At 46.7% G+C, this 17,334-nt stretch overlaps 2 protein-coding genes across 4 annotated transcripts in view; both read left to right on the top strand.

The window, feature by feature from the left end:
* The window catches only part of DIP2B (disco interacting protein 2 homolog B), a 62,100-nt gene extending 58,210 nt beyond the window's left edge, over positions 1-3,890 (top strand). For all 3 annotated transcript variants that reach the window (XM_059491215.1, XM_059491216.1, XM_059491217.1), the window contains one exon: positions 444-3,890. In XM_059491215.1, coding sequence (XP_059347198.1) covers positions 444-696 — 253 coding nt within the window. In that variant the 3' untranslated portion in view covers positions 697-3,890. The remainder of the gene's footprint in view (positions 1-443) is intronic.
* Positions 3,891-4,979: 1,089 nt separating this feature from the next.
* On the top strand, positions 4,980-17,040 carry ATF1 (activating transcription factor 1). The gene is made up of 8 exons (XM_059491175.1): positions 4,980-5,181; positions 8,909-9,025; positions 10,231-10,359; positions 11,642-11,742; positions 12,045-12,175; positions 12,888-13,067; positions 13,152-13,311; positions 14,135-17,040. Exons 2-8 carry the CDS (start codon positions 8,912-8,914, stop codon positions 14,277-14,279), a joined length of 960 nt encoding a protein of 319 aa, XP_059347158.1. The 5' UTR covers positions 4,980-5,181; positions 8,909-8,911; the 3' UTR covers positions 14,280-17,040.
* Positions 17,041-17,334: the final 294 nt, after the last annotated feature.

Genomic DNA, 17,334 nt, shown 5'->3' on the forward strand with positions numbered 1-17,334 from the left:
AAACACTCCTGAGCAGTGCAGCCACCCTAGCCCAGCTGAAATGCAGCAGTTCAGGCAAAGATGCAGGGTTTCAGCTGAAAAAAAATGTAGGGAAATTCAGGGGGTTTTGTGCAGGTCATACACCTGATTTCCCATCTGCAGATGAGAACATACTCTGTGTTTTCTGACAAGCCTTAGTTCAACACAGAAATGATGATGATGATTTCCTTCTCTGGGGTGTAAAGAGCCATTTGTGAGTCAGTGACAGCAGCTTTGGGTTCCTGTCTCATACAGGTAGTGCTGAGATAAGTCTGATTTTTGTCACATCAGGACCAAGTCATGTTGCAGTTAGGTTGGAAATACACCCCAAAGCAGCTGATATCCATCTAAGGGTAAAGAACTGAAAACTTTGGATCTTTGTGGCAACGGCTCAGTTTTGTGTTGTTTTTCCTCTGTCGTTTCAGTGCCGTGTTCACCTGGACCAACCTGCTGGTGGTGGTGGTGGAGCTGTGTGGCTGTGAGCAGGAGGCTCTGGATCTGGTACCTCTGGTGACCAACGTGGTGCTGGAGGAGCATTACCTGATTGTGGGGGTGGTGGTGGTGGTGGATCCTGGAGTCATCCCCATCAATTCCCGAGGCGAGAAGCAGCGGATGCACCTCCGGGACAGTTTCCTGGCGGATCAGCTGGACCCCATTTACGTGGCCTACAACATGTGATGGGAGCACAGAGTGATCAGGGTGCTTGTGGAGAGTGAAGCTGGTGAAAATTACTAATACTTGATCTAAAGTTTGAGGTTGCTGCCACATTCCCTCCCTCCTGTCCTGGGGGTTTCAGTCCTGGTGGGGTGAAGGAAGTGGGAGAAGCAACAGCAAACGTTTGTAACAGTTTACTGAACCATGAGCTTTAGAGAACTGCAGAGGGGGAAGGAAAGTGTGTGAGCTACGGAATCCCCAAGGCCTTTACAGTAGTGTTACTTTTTCACCCGTTGTACATATTTGTATTTTTATCTAATCCCGGGTTAGGATTCTATAAGGGGTGGGTTTATTTAGTTAAGATAATAAACTATTAAGAAAAGGGTCATCAGAGTTCTGCAGTTCCCTACTCCATGATCTCCTTTGCATCTGGAGCTTGTTCATCCCATGGGATCACACGACTTATTGACAATTGTGCCATGACCAAATCAATAACTTACAGAATCAGAGTTACTTATTCATATAGAGATTTCTGGAATTTAAAAAGAATTTTGCCTATATTTTAAATATGTAAATATTATTATACATAATTCACTTAGATAGAAAATTAACTTGGCTAGCGAGGGCAGCTGAAGGTTGATGTTTTTAAGGACAGGTGACTTTTGTGGTCCTCAGCATCATGGCATTGGCTTAGACACAATGTGAGATGCTCCCACCTTCCCCAGGTGTCTGATTTCATTTGCATCTTTATTCTGGCCAGAAGTGTGCAGAACCCTTTGGTTTTAAGGCACATCTTTCTGCAGGAGGCTGAATTCAGCATGGAATTGGGGAGAAATGGCGGTGCAGGGAGGGAACTGAGGGACAGCCTCTGCCTCATCCTGTGGCACCAGGTGTGGAAAGGAAAACCATTCCTAGGCTGACACACAGGTGAATTCCCTGCTTGTGCCATTCCTCTGGGATTCCTCCAGCTCCCTGCAGGCACAGCAGAATTACTGTGAACAGGCTTTAGTGGAAACTGGGAGCAAGCAAAAATGCTTTCCTCAAAAGAATGGGAGAATCCCAGGTTTAAGTTGGACACAGTTTTACTGGAGGATCCAGTAATTCTGGCAAACACATTGTTAAATAACATTGTGAAAATTGCTGTCCCAGCCCTCCACATCCTGTGTCAGCTCCAGCATTAGGGAATGGGAAGAAAGAGAAACCTGAAAGCAGCAGGTACAAGCTCTTCCTGCTGGTGGTTGAGCTTTGACTCAAAATTATCTCTTTTTTTGTTTTTTTTTTTTTTAATTCTTCATCTTTTAATAGCAATTACACTTCTCTGGGTGCTAATATATGATTTTGGAAGCTTCAGGAGCTGCTACCAGATCCTGCAACAGGGTTTTTTGAGTCAGATGTGATATACAGTGTAAATAAACTTTTCAAAATGTTCCAGATTACCTCACAAAAAAAGTTTTTAGGCAGTTTTTAAAAGGTTTGTGGTGTGGACTTGGAAGATCCTGTGGCAGTTACTGGAACAGAGTCCAGTGGATCCATGAGCAAACCCCAGCTGTGTCCTTGAAAAGCTCCTGCTGCATCCTGGTGGCTCCTCACTGAAAACAGGAGCTTTAAAACTCAGAATTTTCAAATGATATTTTTGAAAAATACTCAGTGGGGAAATAGGAACTGGAAGTTTTGTGGCAGGTCTGGACTTGAGGTTCTTTGCAAACACTTTGGGTTTCAGGGGCACATTTTGGAACCTTGTCTGTGTTTAACCACTGCAGAATATGCACAAAATCTACAATATATTTAGTTTTAACAAATTGAGCACAAAGTGGGGACAGTGGCAGGCCAAACACTAAAACAGTTGGTCCTGCAGCTTCTTTCGGGTGTAAAGTGCATAAAGGGTGTTCTCCCCTTTCAGCCAGAAAATTCCTGTTATTCCATGTTCTTTGTCACCATTTTTGTGTTTCCTGCACAGTCCAGGCCTGCCCAAGCAGCTTCACTCCAGTGTGACCTTTCCAGGAAAATCTGGTGGTCTTGAACCTTTTTCTTTACTCGAAGCTTTAGATAAATTGTTTCAACAAACATTTTTTTGTCCGCTGAAGTAGATTTTAAGTCCAATTCCAGGATTGTCTTTCATTTTTATTCGTGATTTTTCACAAATAAAACCACGTGTGTATTAATTCCATCAAATGTGGCAGGTGAAATTCCTGAAATGGCATTTTTGATTGTGACTGGATTGATAATTTTTTTTTTTTTTTTTCCCCTTGTTTTTTGGTTTGGATAGGTACTGGTAGCTTCCTACAGTTTGAGGTTTTATCTTGCAAGTTCCCTGCGTGCTCCAGATCTCCCAGCACGTTCCATTTCTGTGTGCTGGAGAACTGCAGGACACTGCCCATGGGACGAGAGAACATTCCAGGGACCAGGAGAAGCTGCTCAGTGTGGATTCCCTGAGTGCTTTGAGAGTTTTCTGTAAATCCATTTCCCAGAGAGCAGGAGGAGGGATGGGGCTGGGGCTCTGCAATCCCCAAAATTCCATCCCCAGCTCTGCTCAGCACTTGCCACGAGCCTTCCACAGATCATTCCGCTCCTCCCTCTGTAGCTGGCGATGATAATTTCCGTATTTTTTGGGAACAAAGCAAGATCTTTCACTCCAGACATTGTCAGGTGGGCAGGGCTGGGTGCTTCTCCCAAAATCAGCCTCTCCCCCTGGTGTGGCTGCAGCTCTGGGGTTGCACTGGGCACATTATTCCCTTTTCTCGCCCCTCGGGTTCCAACTTAACTGCAGTGAAACTGAAAATCTGGGAATTCTTCCCACTGGACTGAAGTATATTGTGTGTGTCTCACTGTTTCTGAATCTTCTCTGAGCAGACGCTGTGGGAACAGGACAGTTGTGTCCCGTTTTGTTAGAATTTGCACGTCATTTCTGGTTTAAATCAATTCAGCTGTGTCCTACTAACTGTCCTAAAATAAGGTTATAAAAACCAGATCAATTTTAGCCCTAGATGCTTTTTTTTTTTTTTTTTTTTGCTTTTATTTCTGTCAAACTCTTTCTCATTGTCCAATCCAGACTCCGGCATTCTGTAATTATGTATAAAGGTTTTATTTATTTAAAACTAGATTAGTTACATTTTTAAATTTAACACCTGGCTGGACAGTGTCCCATTAACGCATTGATTGTGTTTCCTTTGTCTTGTGTTAATAAATATTGATGCCTGGTTGCTTGTTTAGTCCTTCCAGCGCTGTTTCCATGAAGGAATTTTATTTTTAAGGAAGAAAACGCGGGTTAAAATTGATCCTGGGCAGAGGGAGAACTTGTAAGTATCTTGTATTTTGTATGGAGGAGTGTGGGTGTGAAGGAGCTGGGCTGTGTCCTGTACCTGGAGTTTTGGGAATCAATTTTTGGGGATCAGAGCAGGGAGTGGAGCTGGAGAAGGGGATGGAGAATCCTGAGGGAGCTGGGAAGGGGCTCAGATGGAGAAAATGGGGATCAGGGGAATTTCTGCCTCTGCACAAGGAGGGACAGCCGGGGGATTTGGGATTTATCCCAGGGAACAGGGACAGAGGAGAGGGAATGGGCTCAGGGGGGACTCAGCAGGAATTTCCCCATGGAAAGGGGGTCAGGAATTGGCACTGCCAGGGGGGTTTGGGTCACCTCACTCATGGAGCGGTCCCAGGAAGGGCTGGAGGCGCCACTCAGAGCTCTGGGCTGGGGACAAGGTTGGATTACATGTCTCGGCGGGATTTTTCAACCCCAGGAATTCCAGGATCCTGTAAAAACCAGATTCCTGTTCCTCGAGGTGCTTGGCTGCAGTTGGTGCCTTACAGGGAACACTGAATTTCCTGTGCTCCCCAGCGATGCCTGAGGAACCGTCCCATGATGAGGGCCACTGATCAGATCCCAAATCCTTCCTGCGATCCTAAAACCGCTGTGGAAAAACCCAGAGAGGGACCAAACCCCGTCACCTGCCGCTTCCTTAAAACCCCTCGGTGCCAGCGGCCCGGCCGTGAGGAATCGCGGCCACGATCCTGCCACACTCCGGCCGGGACGTGCCGGTCAAACCCGGCCGCACTGCCCTTTGCCCACGGTTGGGCGCGGGGGCCTGGAATTTCGGGATTTTCGGGAATATCGGGAATTTTGGGAATTTCGGGATTTTCGGGAATATCGGGAATTTCGGGATTTCCCCGGGGCGGTCGCGATCCCGCTCGCAGAGCGCGGTTCCCGCCCGCACCGCGCCGCTCCCGCCGGCAGGGGCGCTGTTCCCGCGCCGTGCCCGGCAGCGGCGCTCTGCCGCCTCCTCTCTGTGGTGCGCCCGGGCGGGGCCGGCTCCAGGCGGCCGCTCTAGCCCGGCGCCCGCGCGCTCCGCGCCGCTGGGGCTCTATGGCGGGGGCCCCTGGGCGCGCACTCTATGGTCGCGGCCCGCCCCCCCCGCCGGCGCCGCTTCCCTGAGGCGGGACCGGGCCGGGACCGGGGCCGGGAGCCGGCGGCGGCTCCGGCGCTCCCCACGCGTGGCCCTGCGGGGCTCTGAGGTAAGCGCGGGCTGGGGAGGCCGCCTCGTCCCCCTCGGCCCGCCCGCCGCTTCTCCCCCCGCGTCCGCCCCCGCGGGCCGTGAGGGGACGGGCACAGGCCGCGGCCTCGGCGCGGCGGCCGCTGCGGAAACCGCGGGGAGTTTCCCCCGCAGCCGGGCCTGAGGCGCTGCCCCGCGGCCTGGGGCTGCTGCCGGGCCCGGGCCCGCTCCCCTCGGGACGGGGAAAGGTTTCTGGGGGGGTGACGGGGAGCCCCGGGTCCCGCTCCCGTCAGGGATGGGGGAAAGGTGCTCGGGGGTAGCCGCGGCTCCAGCCGGTCCCGGGCAGCGGTGGCTGAGTCCCCGAGCCTGCCCGGGCACCAACTCGGCTTTATCGCTAACTACACCGCCGTTAATGGGCGTCCTTACCTGTTCGCTATGAATTTTGCCCCAGACCCGTGTCTGAGCCTTGACTTCAGTGCTCAGTGAGGATCGGGTGGATCCAGGGCGATATAAATTATAGAAATGATGGTATAAATGACCTTTGGGCTATTTTTCTCTCACAACCATCAGATCCCTGATGCGGATAGAATATTGACATCTTTAGGCTGCAGCGTTTATTTCTGAAGCTCTTGTCAGGGGATGTTCCTGTACAGGCTGGTGCTGGGTGCAGGGGAGTGGGAGAAATCCTATGAGGAAAGTGCTCCTGGAGTTATAGGGAATAACTTTGTGTGTTTGGGGAATGGAATCTGGAGCAGTGACTGGGCACCTTGACTCGAGACTGCTCACTTGTTCTCTGGCACATCTGGTGGGATGTGCTGCCCTTTGCTCTGTCTTTTACTGATTTCTGGGAGGAAAAAAATGGAGTTTTCTGGGTGAGCAAATTTTCTCCAAGTGTCTTAATGGCAAATTTAGGTAAATAATATTTTCACTGCTGAAAGCAGCTGATTTTGAGAACCCCAAATTCCCCAAGATTATTTAAGCATCATTTAAGAAAATGTTTTGAAATCCCTTTGTACAATTTGTAAATGTCAGAATTTGACTCCTGTCACTATTTGAGAATAGAATTTTGTGTCCAATATTCTTGATTTCTGATGTTATAAAAAATACAATCAATTGGCTCTTACAATATTTCAGTGATGAAACATCATTCAGACCCTTCCTCTACTCAGTTTGCAAAACAGAACTTGATTTCTTCCTCTGGTGCTCTCTGCAGCACTTTAGGGAATTTCCAGAATTAGGGAATAAGTGGAAGTAGGGGAATAAGTTTTCTTTTTTAATTGATGCTCCTTGAGCACGTCAGGTGTTTCTGGTGGGTTTGTGTGGTGGCTCATGCCACCACACAAATACTCTGAGGTATTTGGAGGGTGTCTGTGAACTTTGAGAACTGAAATGTGTCCCGATGGACTGTGACTTTCCTGTTTGTGTCCCAAAGGAAGGTGGTTTTGAGGCTCAGGTTTGAAGTAGGATGAGTTTTCTTGGCTGGAGGGAGATGATGCCCAGAATTTTAGGAGTTCCTTAAAGCAAATTTCATGAGCTGCTGTTGCAAAATCCTTTCAGTTAAATGACTTTTGAGGTGGAGACTTTGGGTTTACTATGAAAATCATCACCCTTACCTGTCTGGTTGTAAAAAAGTGGTGTTTGTACAGATTGGGACAAAAACGATTCTCTGGACAATAAAGCCTTGGTGTTGCTTCTCTTCTTTCTTTACCTGCTTTCAGCTAAATAAATTAAATTCAGCTGTCAGAGCAGGTTTATCCAGGGGGTGGCTGTGCTCAGGTATTCTCCTTTTTGGTGATTCTTCTGCAGGTTGAGGTTTTCCTCCCATTCCACGGGGAAATTCCTGGTTTTCCAGCTAAATGAAGTTAAAGGCAGTTAAAGGCATGACACTCATCCCCAGAGGCTGTGAGGTGCAGGATGAATTTCCATCTTGTTGCAATCCTTGCTAAATCTTTTTATTGACTGATGTTGGATGAATAATTAAATATTCCAGAGCAAGCAGAGATGAACTAAACTCAAAATTCATCTTTCTAATGGGAAATACTTTATCTTTTATTCCTGTAAGCAGAACTTCACAGCAGGGAGAGAAAGGTCAGCAAAACCCTCTGTGCTTTCCCTTTGGGGTGGTTTTATTGGTTTTGCTGTTTCTTGCAGCCTGTTTTGAGTCTTTCATGGGACAGTAAGATAGAGAAACTAATAGCAGAGAGCAGGGAGGGCAGGCTGTGGTTTGGTGCTACAGAAATGAACAGAGGTTTCTGTAGCACTGGAAATTTATTGTCATTTTTGCTGCTGCCTGGATTTCGGTTTGAGGGACCTTTGTTACCTGAGACACTTTGCAGGGTGCAAAATTTTCCTTTATAAAATCTAAAACTGTGTTAAGGACAGACAAAGTTGTGTCCAGTGCAGGTTCATCATTAATTCTGCTGATAATCTTGAAGCGGTTGATGTTTGCAGCCATGGGGAAGCTGCACCATTGGCTGGGGAGGGTTTGGGCTAAAGGACACAGAACCATGGGTTTGTTTTGGCTGGAAGGGACCTTAAGGAACATCTCCCTACCATGGGCAGGGTCACCTTCCACCATCCCAGCTTCCCCAAGCCCTGTCCAGGCTGGCCTTGGGCACTGCCAGGGATCCAGGGCAGCCTCAGCTTCTCTGGGCACCTGTGCCAGGCCCTGCCCACCCTCTCAGGGAGGAATCCTGCCCAGTGTCCCAGCCAGCCCTGCCATCTGTCAGTGGGAGCCATTCCCCATGTGCTGGCACTCAGACCCCTGTAAATGCTCCCTCTCCATCCTCCTTGCAGCTTCTGGAGAGGCACAGTTCAGTTTCCCTGAACCTTCTCTGCTCCAGGCTCAACAATCCTGGTTCTCCCAGCCTTTTCTTACAGCAGGGCTGCTCCATCAATCAATCAGTCGCAGTCTCCTGTGTCAGCCACCATCAGTTTTCTCCCTACAAAGCTGCTTTGGTGACTTTTTGGGGGCCCTGCAGCAGCACCCTCAGACAGGGAGGGTGCAGGAGCAGCACTCTGCTCCGGGTTGACTCCTCACTGGGCTGCGTGCTGTGGTTGGGCTCAGCAGGGAAAAATCAGTGACTCACATTTCCACAGAAAGCAATGTAATTTCCAGTCTCATAGCAACTGTCCTTTCAACACTTTCAAACCTTCTGTGACAAAATGTTTAACACTCACCCATCAGCTTCTAATGCTCCAGGCTGGTCCGCCCACCAGCCCAGCTGAAACCTGCATTTGTGCATCCCTGAATCCCCCAGAACCCGAGGGGGGATGCTGGCAAGACGTTGAACAGTTAAATATAAAATCTTAGACATGAGACAAGTGTTGCTGACTGCATTACATCAAGACAGAGTGACTCTTAAAATTCAAAACTGTGTTCTCTTCACTTTGATTTCAGTCCCTGGTTTGTTTTTATACACCTTCAGATAGTTTAAAATAGGTTTGGCTGGTGGCTTGGCTAAAATATTTTTGGAAATTATCTTACTTAGAGAAAGATATTCTTTAGTATAAAGAATCTTGGTTTTCTTCCTGGATCATCCTTCAAAGTGAAAGAGAGGAGGGTTAGATGGGATATTAGGAATTGGATATTATAAAATAATGGCAACATTGGAGAGCAAAGAGCTCCTTCAGCACATCCCAGTGAGACCAGAACCATGAGGCACTGAGGGTGGAAAACACTGGTGGAACTGGGCACCTGTCTGCTGTCCCAACTCATTACTAACTGGATTTCACTGGTTTTCTCGTAGCTGATGATGGAAGAGGTGCACAAGGGCAGCAGCAGCAGCAGCTCTGTTACGTCCCAGCCCTCAGCTGTACAAGGTACAACCCTCCAGGCAGCTCAGCTCTCTCATATTGCTCAACAGGTAAAGCCTGGGCTGGATCTCAGCAAACATTTCAGGCAGTTCAGAGCCAGTTCTGTGTGCTGCAAACTATAGAGCCATTCTTGGAAGCACTCAGAGAGGAAAAAGCAGAAAGAGGATAAGAAAAATGTGTTTGTTTGATGGTGGATGACATAAAATTAATTGTAAAGTGTTTAAAGTTATTTTTTGGTGTTTGTACAATGCAGAAGTGCAGCCCAGATTTGGGGTTAGTCCTCCACAGGAGCTGCTCAGGAATAAAATGAGGGCCTGGTTTCATTTTTTCCTCAGGAAAAGCATTTCCAGCTCCTTTTGTAGTAGCAGCAATCCTGGGTGCTCAGCACCATGGAAACCCTTGGATTTTAGCCCAACATGAACATATTTAATCTAATAAACCATATGAACTTGCAAATTGAGATTTTTCCTCTAAGGTAACATCCATGTCAGAGCTTTAACCTGAATCCCTTAGAACTGGTGAAGGAGTGAATCCTTCCAGGAGGGTTTTCCTGGGAAAAAGCAATGTTTAGCAGCTCATCCACTGTTTATCCTGTGGAGGCAATTGGGATTTTGATGCAAAATTTAGATAAAGGAAAGGAGAGAACATCAGCTGGTGTCCTGGGGTTTGTTTCCAGGCTGGTTTCCCAATCTGTTTTTATCTTAAGTTCTGATTGTCCCTTAATATTGTGAGTTATGATACAAAACTGCATTAATTGGAAATTGAGCTGTGTGTATTTTAATGATCCCTTCATCTTATGTATTTCAGGTTAATAAAAGTACTGAAAGAATTTAATTACAAAAGTGGTTATTTACTTAGAATCTACGTGTATAACTTGAATTATTTTTTGTTTGAGAACATATGGAAATGTGAACAATATAAATTGAATTCAAGTGTAAAGACTCATGGGGGTTCAACATCAAAACTACAAACCCTCTAGGAAGCTGAAGCACTTTCATGTTTTTAGTATGTTATGTAATATCACATATTTGATTATGTGACATAATGCCACATTTGATTTTCTCCAACCAGAGGAAATAACGAACTGTTTCAGCCTTTTTCATATGCAAATAATGTCTTAAAAATGTGCATCTTTAAAGGTACTTTTGTGACTTAATTAGAATGAAAATAAGCTGCTAATGGCTTTCCTACACGTGTTGCACTTCCTGAGTCCTGTGGCACAGAGGTTTCACTGACGGTTTTTGGTGTGTTGTAGATGTCTCTCCGAGGTTCTGCTCCCCTCACAGTGGTTCAGCTTCCTGGAGAGCAGGTCCAGGTGCAGGGAGTCATTCAGACAGCTCAGTCCTCCTCGGTGATCCACTCCCCTCAGGTGCAAACCGTGCAGGTAACTCCACCACGGCTTTAAATACCCACATCTGCAGTTCTGTGGGTGAGAAGATGGGGAAAGATGTGGAGAGGCTTCTGTGACCCAGCTGTGCCCTGCTGTAGGAGACAGTGAGCAATCCAAGGACAGCCCTGTGGGATCCCTCATTTGGGCTTGAAATTCTTCCTTGTGAGAAGTCACCTGTGGAGTCAAAATGAAACCATTTCGTGTCACCTCCCTTTATACAAAAATCCAATCCACAGCTCTGTAGTTGTGCCCTGGCAGTCAGGTGGGGTCTGACACCCAAAGGAAGGGAGTGGGGAATAATAGAATAATTCAGTAGTAGATTAAAATGAGTGTTTGGGAAGGTGGAGCTGTGTGAAGGGGAATGAGCTGCTGGGTGCTCTCGTGCTGTAACTCCCTGTCAGTGGTACCCAAGTCTCTGCTTGTGTCTCTTACTCACTTGCCATGAGATTTTTGTAAGAATCCCTTCCAGAAGGTGCTCAGGGAGTTCCAGTGGGTCTGTTCCTGCTCCTCTCAGTCCCTGCTGCAGAGCCCTTGGGGACCTGGAGTTCCACTGGGAAACCACTGCCCTAGGGAGGAGCTGCCCTAAAAGCCAGGAATTTGTCCCTGATCCTTGTCCCACACTCCTCACACCACACGAAATTGATAAGCCATGAGAAGCAGAGCTGGCAGGGACTGTCAGCTGTCACTGCTGCAAGATCAGAGCAGGGAGAGGAGAACATGTGTCACTGCTGGAAGCGCTCAGGCATCTGCACTGGCTGCTTGCTGGTGCTCGTGTCTCTGTTAAATCTCTCTCCTTTTCCCTCCCCCTGGTTGCACAGTCTCCACTGACTGGATTCGTTCCTTTTCTGTAATTTATGGACTTTGTGGCCTTGGTGGAGGGAAAAACAAAGTACAACATGAGCAGGTTTTTTTCCCTGCTGATCATAGGCTGCTCTGTCTCTGCAGTTCAGTGAGAGGCTTTTCCCAGAGCTCTGTGCATTCCTCTGCACTCTGTTGCTGGCACACGGATAAGAGCAAGTAAATATTTTGTTCACTTATAAAGAGCATCAGAGACAAAATTACACTTTGAACTGGATGAGCACACAGTGGAATAATGAAAATTGTAGATAGTACTTTGCATATTTACTCCCTGATATGCTGCTGCCTGAAATATTGTTTTCACTGGATTTCACATTCTCACCAACAAACCCCACTGCTCCTTTTCTACAGAAAAGATTCCAGGTGCTCTCTGTGTTTGCCCTGTACATCAGTGTGCTCCTGTTCCCTTTCTCACCAGGTATCTTCCTTGTCTGAGAGTGAGGATTCTCAGGACTCCTCAGACAGCATTGGCTCCTCACAGAAGGCTCGAGGCATCTTGGCTCGTCGTCCATCCTACCGGTACGGCTGTGATACACTTGGTGGTTTTATTTGAAACCAAACCAACAGCCCCTTCCCATGATTTTCAGTATTCTGCTGCCCTCCAGGTCGTTTCCTTTCCCTTGAAACACTCAGTGAATCTGTTCATGCACTGAACTTTCTGAGCCATCGTTGCTGTGAGGAAACTTTGACTCCACTAACTGGAGGTTGGCCTCAGCAGGGTTTTGTAAAGGGCAAAATGTTCACCAGCTGTGATTTTACTCAGTTGTATCATTTGACTGAAGTGAGGAGTGCAGTCAAATGTCAGACTCCTTTTTTCACAGAAAAATTTTGAAAGATCTTTCTTCTGAAGACACACGGGATAGAAAAGGAGATGAGGAAAGTCCTGGGGTCTCCACTGTCACCTCCATGTCCGTTCCCACGCCCATCTACCAGACAAGCACTGGACAGTACAGTAGGTTACCCAAAACATCCTCACAGTTTTTCTTCTACTTGCCTCAAAATACTGATTTCATTAGGTATTTGAGTAAGATGAAGAACAAAAGTTGGTTATTATCTAGTAGTCAATAATTGAGTACATAGCAGTAACTGATATCTACAGACTTCAGATAAACTCAGTGCTCTGTAATTTTAAATTTTGCACATTAAGACATTTAAGGGTGTTGGTATGGAGCACACAGAAGTGTTCTCTGCTGGATTTAACCCAATACATCAGTAAAGACACAGAGATAGATAGATAGATAGATAGATAGATAGATAGATAGATAGATAGATAGATAGATAGATAGACAGACAGACAGATTTTTATATATATGTATATTATAGGCTATACTAAAAGGCTCCTGTGGTATCAGAGAGGTACAAAAAAAATTTAGGATTTGTTCTTTTGATGTTCCCATTTGGTGTTCATGGTGCTTCGCACTGCTCCTCCATCGTGTGAGTGGGTGAGGCCCTGGCACAGGGTGCCCAGAGAAGCTGTGGTGCGCCTGCATCCCTGGCAGTGACCAGGGCTTGGAGCAGCCCGGGCTAGTGGGAGGTGTCCCTGCCATGGCAGAGGTGGCACTGGATGGGCTGTAAGGTCCCTCTAACCCAACCCATTGTAGGATACTGTGATTTGCCTGTATTTTCTGCTGTACATCCTCTTGTCCCTGTGCCTTCCCTTGCAGTTGCCATCGCAGCCAACGGGCTGCAGCTGGCGGGGCCGGGGGCAGACGGGGTGCAGGGGCTGCAGACACTGACCATGGCCAACGCCGGCGCCTCCCAGCCCGGCACCACCATCCTGCAGTACGCCCAGACCTCGGATGGGCAGCAGATCCTGGTGCCCAGCAACCAGGTGGTGGTGCAGAGTGAGTATTATCCCCTGGGGACACGGTGACACCCCTGGCACCGTCAGTGCCACCTGCTCACGCTGCCCCCTTTGTGTCCCCTAGCTGCCTCTGGGGACATGCAGACGTACCAGATCCGCACCACGCCCACCACCTCGTCCCTGCCCCAGACTGTGGTGATGACGTCCCCTGTCACTCTGACATCCCAGAGCAGCAAGACAGATGACCCACAGCTGAAACGGGAGATCAGGCTGATGAAGAACAGGTGTGTGAGGGCACCTCAGCTGTTTGGGTGGTGGGTTTAATCACGTGCAATCACTGGGCTTGGAAAAGACTTCCAGGATCGTAAAGTCCAACCTGGGACAGATCTCCACCAGAGCACTGAGTGCCACGTCCAGAGATGGGGACTCCAGACTTCCCTGCCAATGCCTGACCATCATTTCCATGAAGAAATTCCTCCTAACGTCCAACCTGAACCTCCCCTGGCACAGCTTGAGGCTGTTTCCTCTTATCCTGTCCCTGTTCCTTGGGAACAGAGCCTGATCCCCCTGCCCCTGCTGCCCCTCGTGTCAGGGAGTTGTGGAGAGGGAGGGAGGAGGTTCCCCCTGAGCCTCCTTCTCTGCAGGCTGAGCCCCTTTCCCAGTTCCTCAGGAGCTCTCCAGACCCTTCCCCAGCTCATTCCCAGCTCTGGGTGTGCTCCAGCCCATCCATATTTCTCTTGCAGTAAGGGTCCAGCACAGGGGGGCAATCCCTGCCCTGGTGCTGTGCCACACCATGGCTGGTACAGCCCAGGTGCCCTTGGCCTCCTTCCCCACCTGGGCACACCTGGGATTGTGGCAGATTGTGACCCAAACATGGGAATTTGTGGCCCAGACATGCTCACAGTGTGGAGAAGCCAACACTGGGTTTCCCCTGCAGATTGGCTCCATGTGTGTTACCAGATCCTGCTGAATTTCCTGCTCTCCTCAGGCAGTTTTGGCTCAGTTTTGTTCCTCACTGCAGTTCCAGCTCTCTGGTGTTGGTCAGTATGTGACATTCAGAAAACAGATCTCACAGCTAAAATCAAGAACTCTGCTTCTCTGTTGCAGAGAGGCTGCCCGGGAGTGCCGTAGGAAGAAGAAGGAGTATGTGAAATGTTTGGAAAATCGAGTGGCAGTCCTGGAAAATCAGAACAAAACTCTAATTGAAGAGCTAAAAACTTTGAAAGATCTTTACTGTCATAAAAGTGTGTAAGAAGAGAAGGTAAAAACATTTGGGGACTGGTGAAATATCAGAGGAGAATTTTTTTTTTTTTATACTGAATTTTTTAAACTAGATGAAAGGTCAAAAATGAAACTTTTCTACCTAGATTTCACAGCTCAAAGACTCTATAGATTTTCTTTACAACATGTTGGTGACAAAGTACAAAGAGGAAACAAGAAAACCTCACCAAAATTCCTGCTGGCACAACTGGAAACTGCTCAATTCAAGATTGCAGCTACAGCAGAAGGACAGTCACGTGTGGCGAGGCAGGTGATGAGATTTCTTTGAAAATTCCTGTGAGTGCCTCGAATTAGGGAGGCAAAATTTGGTTACAAAGAAAACATGGATGAAACAGAATCCTTGCCATAGCTGACATTATTAGTAACGTTTATAACCAGTGTATGTTTTGATTTCTTACTCTTTTTCAAGCCTTTTTCCTTCAGTTATTTGTCTGTAAATATTTTTATTTTAACCTGTAAGTTGGTCTTTACAGGTGCAGATGATAAAAAAGCTGATACTTTGCTCGAGGTATAAATTATGTTTTTACTCTTTCTCAGATGACAATTTAAAAAGTTGGGATGATTTTTTTTTTTCCATGTTTGCCGTGTTTATCAGATTGGGGAAGGATCTGCAGAAGGCAGCAAGAGGCCTGGTCCTGGAAATGTCTGAGGCACAGAAAATTGTGTTGGTTTTCTTAGAGAATTCAGCACATCAATGATTTTAAAGCACAGTGTGAGGGACGAGGACTGGTGACAAAAGTTCTGAAGAATTTCTGAGATTAAACTTCTCAAAGTTGTTAATTTCACAAGAGTTTGTTCTTAGTTCTGGGCATGAGAAACATTGATCATTGAAAATTAAATTGTGTGCTGATCATATCTACAATTAAACACTCAGTGCTTGTCCTGGCTGGGGATTCTCCTGGGCTTTGGAACATGAAACCAAATAGAAGAAAAACGATGTAGTAAAAAATGAAAGATCTATACCAAAGGGTTATGAGGTTCTAATCTCTGGTTTATTGCTGGAAATAGTGCAAAATTACAATTTCCAGCCTAATTTTGTAAGGTAGGAGCTATTTTGCAAAGTAATGGTATCTTTGTAAGCAAATACTATATTGCAAACAGGGAGATGGTTGGTATATTTTGTAGCTAAATTGTGATCTTTACAAAACCTGAAATTGAGTTTCTATACGTATTTTGACAGTTTATATCTTTCATTTTAGTAACCAAATGAAATATTTTGTGAACCAGATTTTCAAGGATATATTTTTATGGATAGTACAAAGTCAAATGAGATCCTCTTTGGTGTAGGAGATACTTGAATTAATTTTGTATGTCTGTAGGCAACTTGCAGAAAAAAGCAGATCCTAAAGAGTATGGGGGGGGGGGGGGGGAAGAAATTAGGGCTTTTTACTCCCCAGAATTGACAATATCTGCACATTAGATCTCATTGTGTCAGAGAGTCCAGTTTCTACAATTTAAATTTGTTTCAGGTGAAAATCAAAAGTTTGACACGATCAGGACTCCTTTACCTGGGGAGTCTCCGTTCTTGGAGACCCCAGAGCTGTCTGGCTGTGGGCCTGGTGGGCAGGACATGGCACTGGTGGGCACACGGTCCTGGGCAAGGTTTGGGCAGGTGCTGGAGGTGGCTGCAGTGCCTCTGGATGAGTGATCAACCATTTCCATAGCTGGGATTGAATCCTGCTTCCAGTTCTGTCAGCGGGAATTACACCAGGGGCTGTGCTGCTGTTGGAGCTCCGTGTGTGTGGTGCTAGCTCAGATCTGGGTGGAATTCCAAGCTGTGCTCCCTCCCTGGGTGTGTAATGCTCATCCCATGGTCAGGCAGGATTTTTGATTTTGCTCCTTTGGGAATGAATGGACTTGTAGCAAGCAGAGCTCTTTGCTATGAGGAATCTGCATTCCACAGTCTCTGGTTAGTGGGCTAGAAAAGGTTATTTTTGTTTTCCCCCTGAAGTTCCTGAGTCTCTGATTGTTGTGGGCACGAGCCCCAGTGCATTTCCTTTAGGCCAGGCTGGAGTGTGACTCCTGGTTGCCATCATGTCAGAAAAAAAGCTTTGTGACCCATCAGAAATAAGGTTGGGAAAGTCCTAAACTGAGGGAGCTGCTCCTGGAGAGGTGTTGGTGTTTCCCTTTTCTGTGGTGGAATTTCAGGAGAATTGAACAGCCTGGAATGTGCCTGGAACCTCAGAGGATTGGACCTTTCCTCAGCTGTGTGTAACAACCTGGCACGTGGGAGAGGGTTTGACCTACAGCTCTGAACTGCTTTGGCAACTCTGTGGGAGCTGATCCTCACTGTGTTCTCTTTTTTCCTTTTGTAAGATGGAACAATAATAAACAAAAACTATCAAGTGTTAAGACTGTACAAACCTGGTGGCCAATTCTTCTTGTCTCCAGCAAGGGAAGCACCTGTCCTGCCAGACACACCAGGAGTCAATTTTTGTACTCTTAAATAGTGTGTTGGAAAGAACAGCTGATTTTTCATCATGGGAATATTAAACAGTAACACAAGTTCGCTCTTTAAGCACTGATCATGAGGTTCTTAGTTTGGATTTACTTTCAAATCTCGATTTTAAAGAGTAAAATCTCATTCCTGAGGGTAAGAGATGCAGCAGCTGATGCTGTTCTGCTGGTTGGTTCCCAACAGTCCGTGCTTTCCATGAATTGTAAATATTTGTTGAAACAATTAATGGTTGCAAATTTTGATCTTGGTAAATAAAGTCGCTAAAATATTATAATTCTGCTGGTCCCTATTTATTTTTAATGAAGTTAGATCTGCAGTGGTGGTGACCAGGTGGGAATACCTGTGTGGGATCAAGTCATATGACAGCCAGGAATAAATAATAGTCAATTTTAGTGGATTAAATGGCACTTGTACACACCTGCCAGTGCTAAAAATCATGAGTGCAGAACATCTTTTACCTTTCTGCAGGGTTGTTTACCTTCTTACTTTTTAATAAGCTGAGCCACAGGTAAAGTTTGGTTAATTAAGTGGTTAATTGAAACCTTAGTGTGCTCTGCTGGTTTTTACC

This window comes from Ammospiza nelsoni, chromosome 32 (assembly GCF_027579445.1).
Source record: "Ammospiza nelsoni isolate bAmmNel1 chromosome 32, bAmmNel1.pri, whole genome shotgun sequence".
Taxonomy (NCBI): Eukaryota; Metazoa; Chordata; class Aves; order Passeriformes; family Passerellidae; genus Ammospiza; species Ammospiza nelsoni.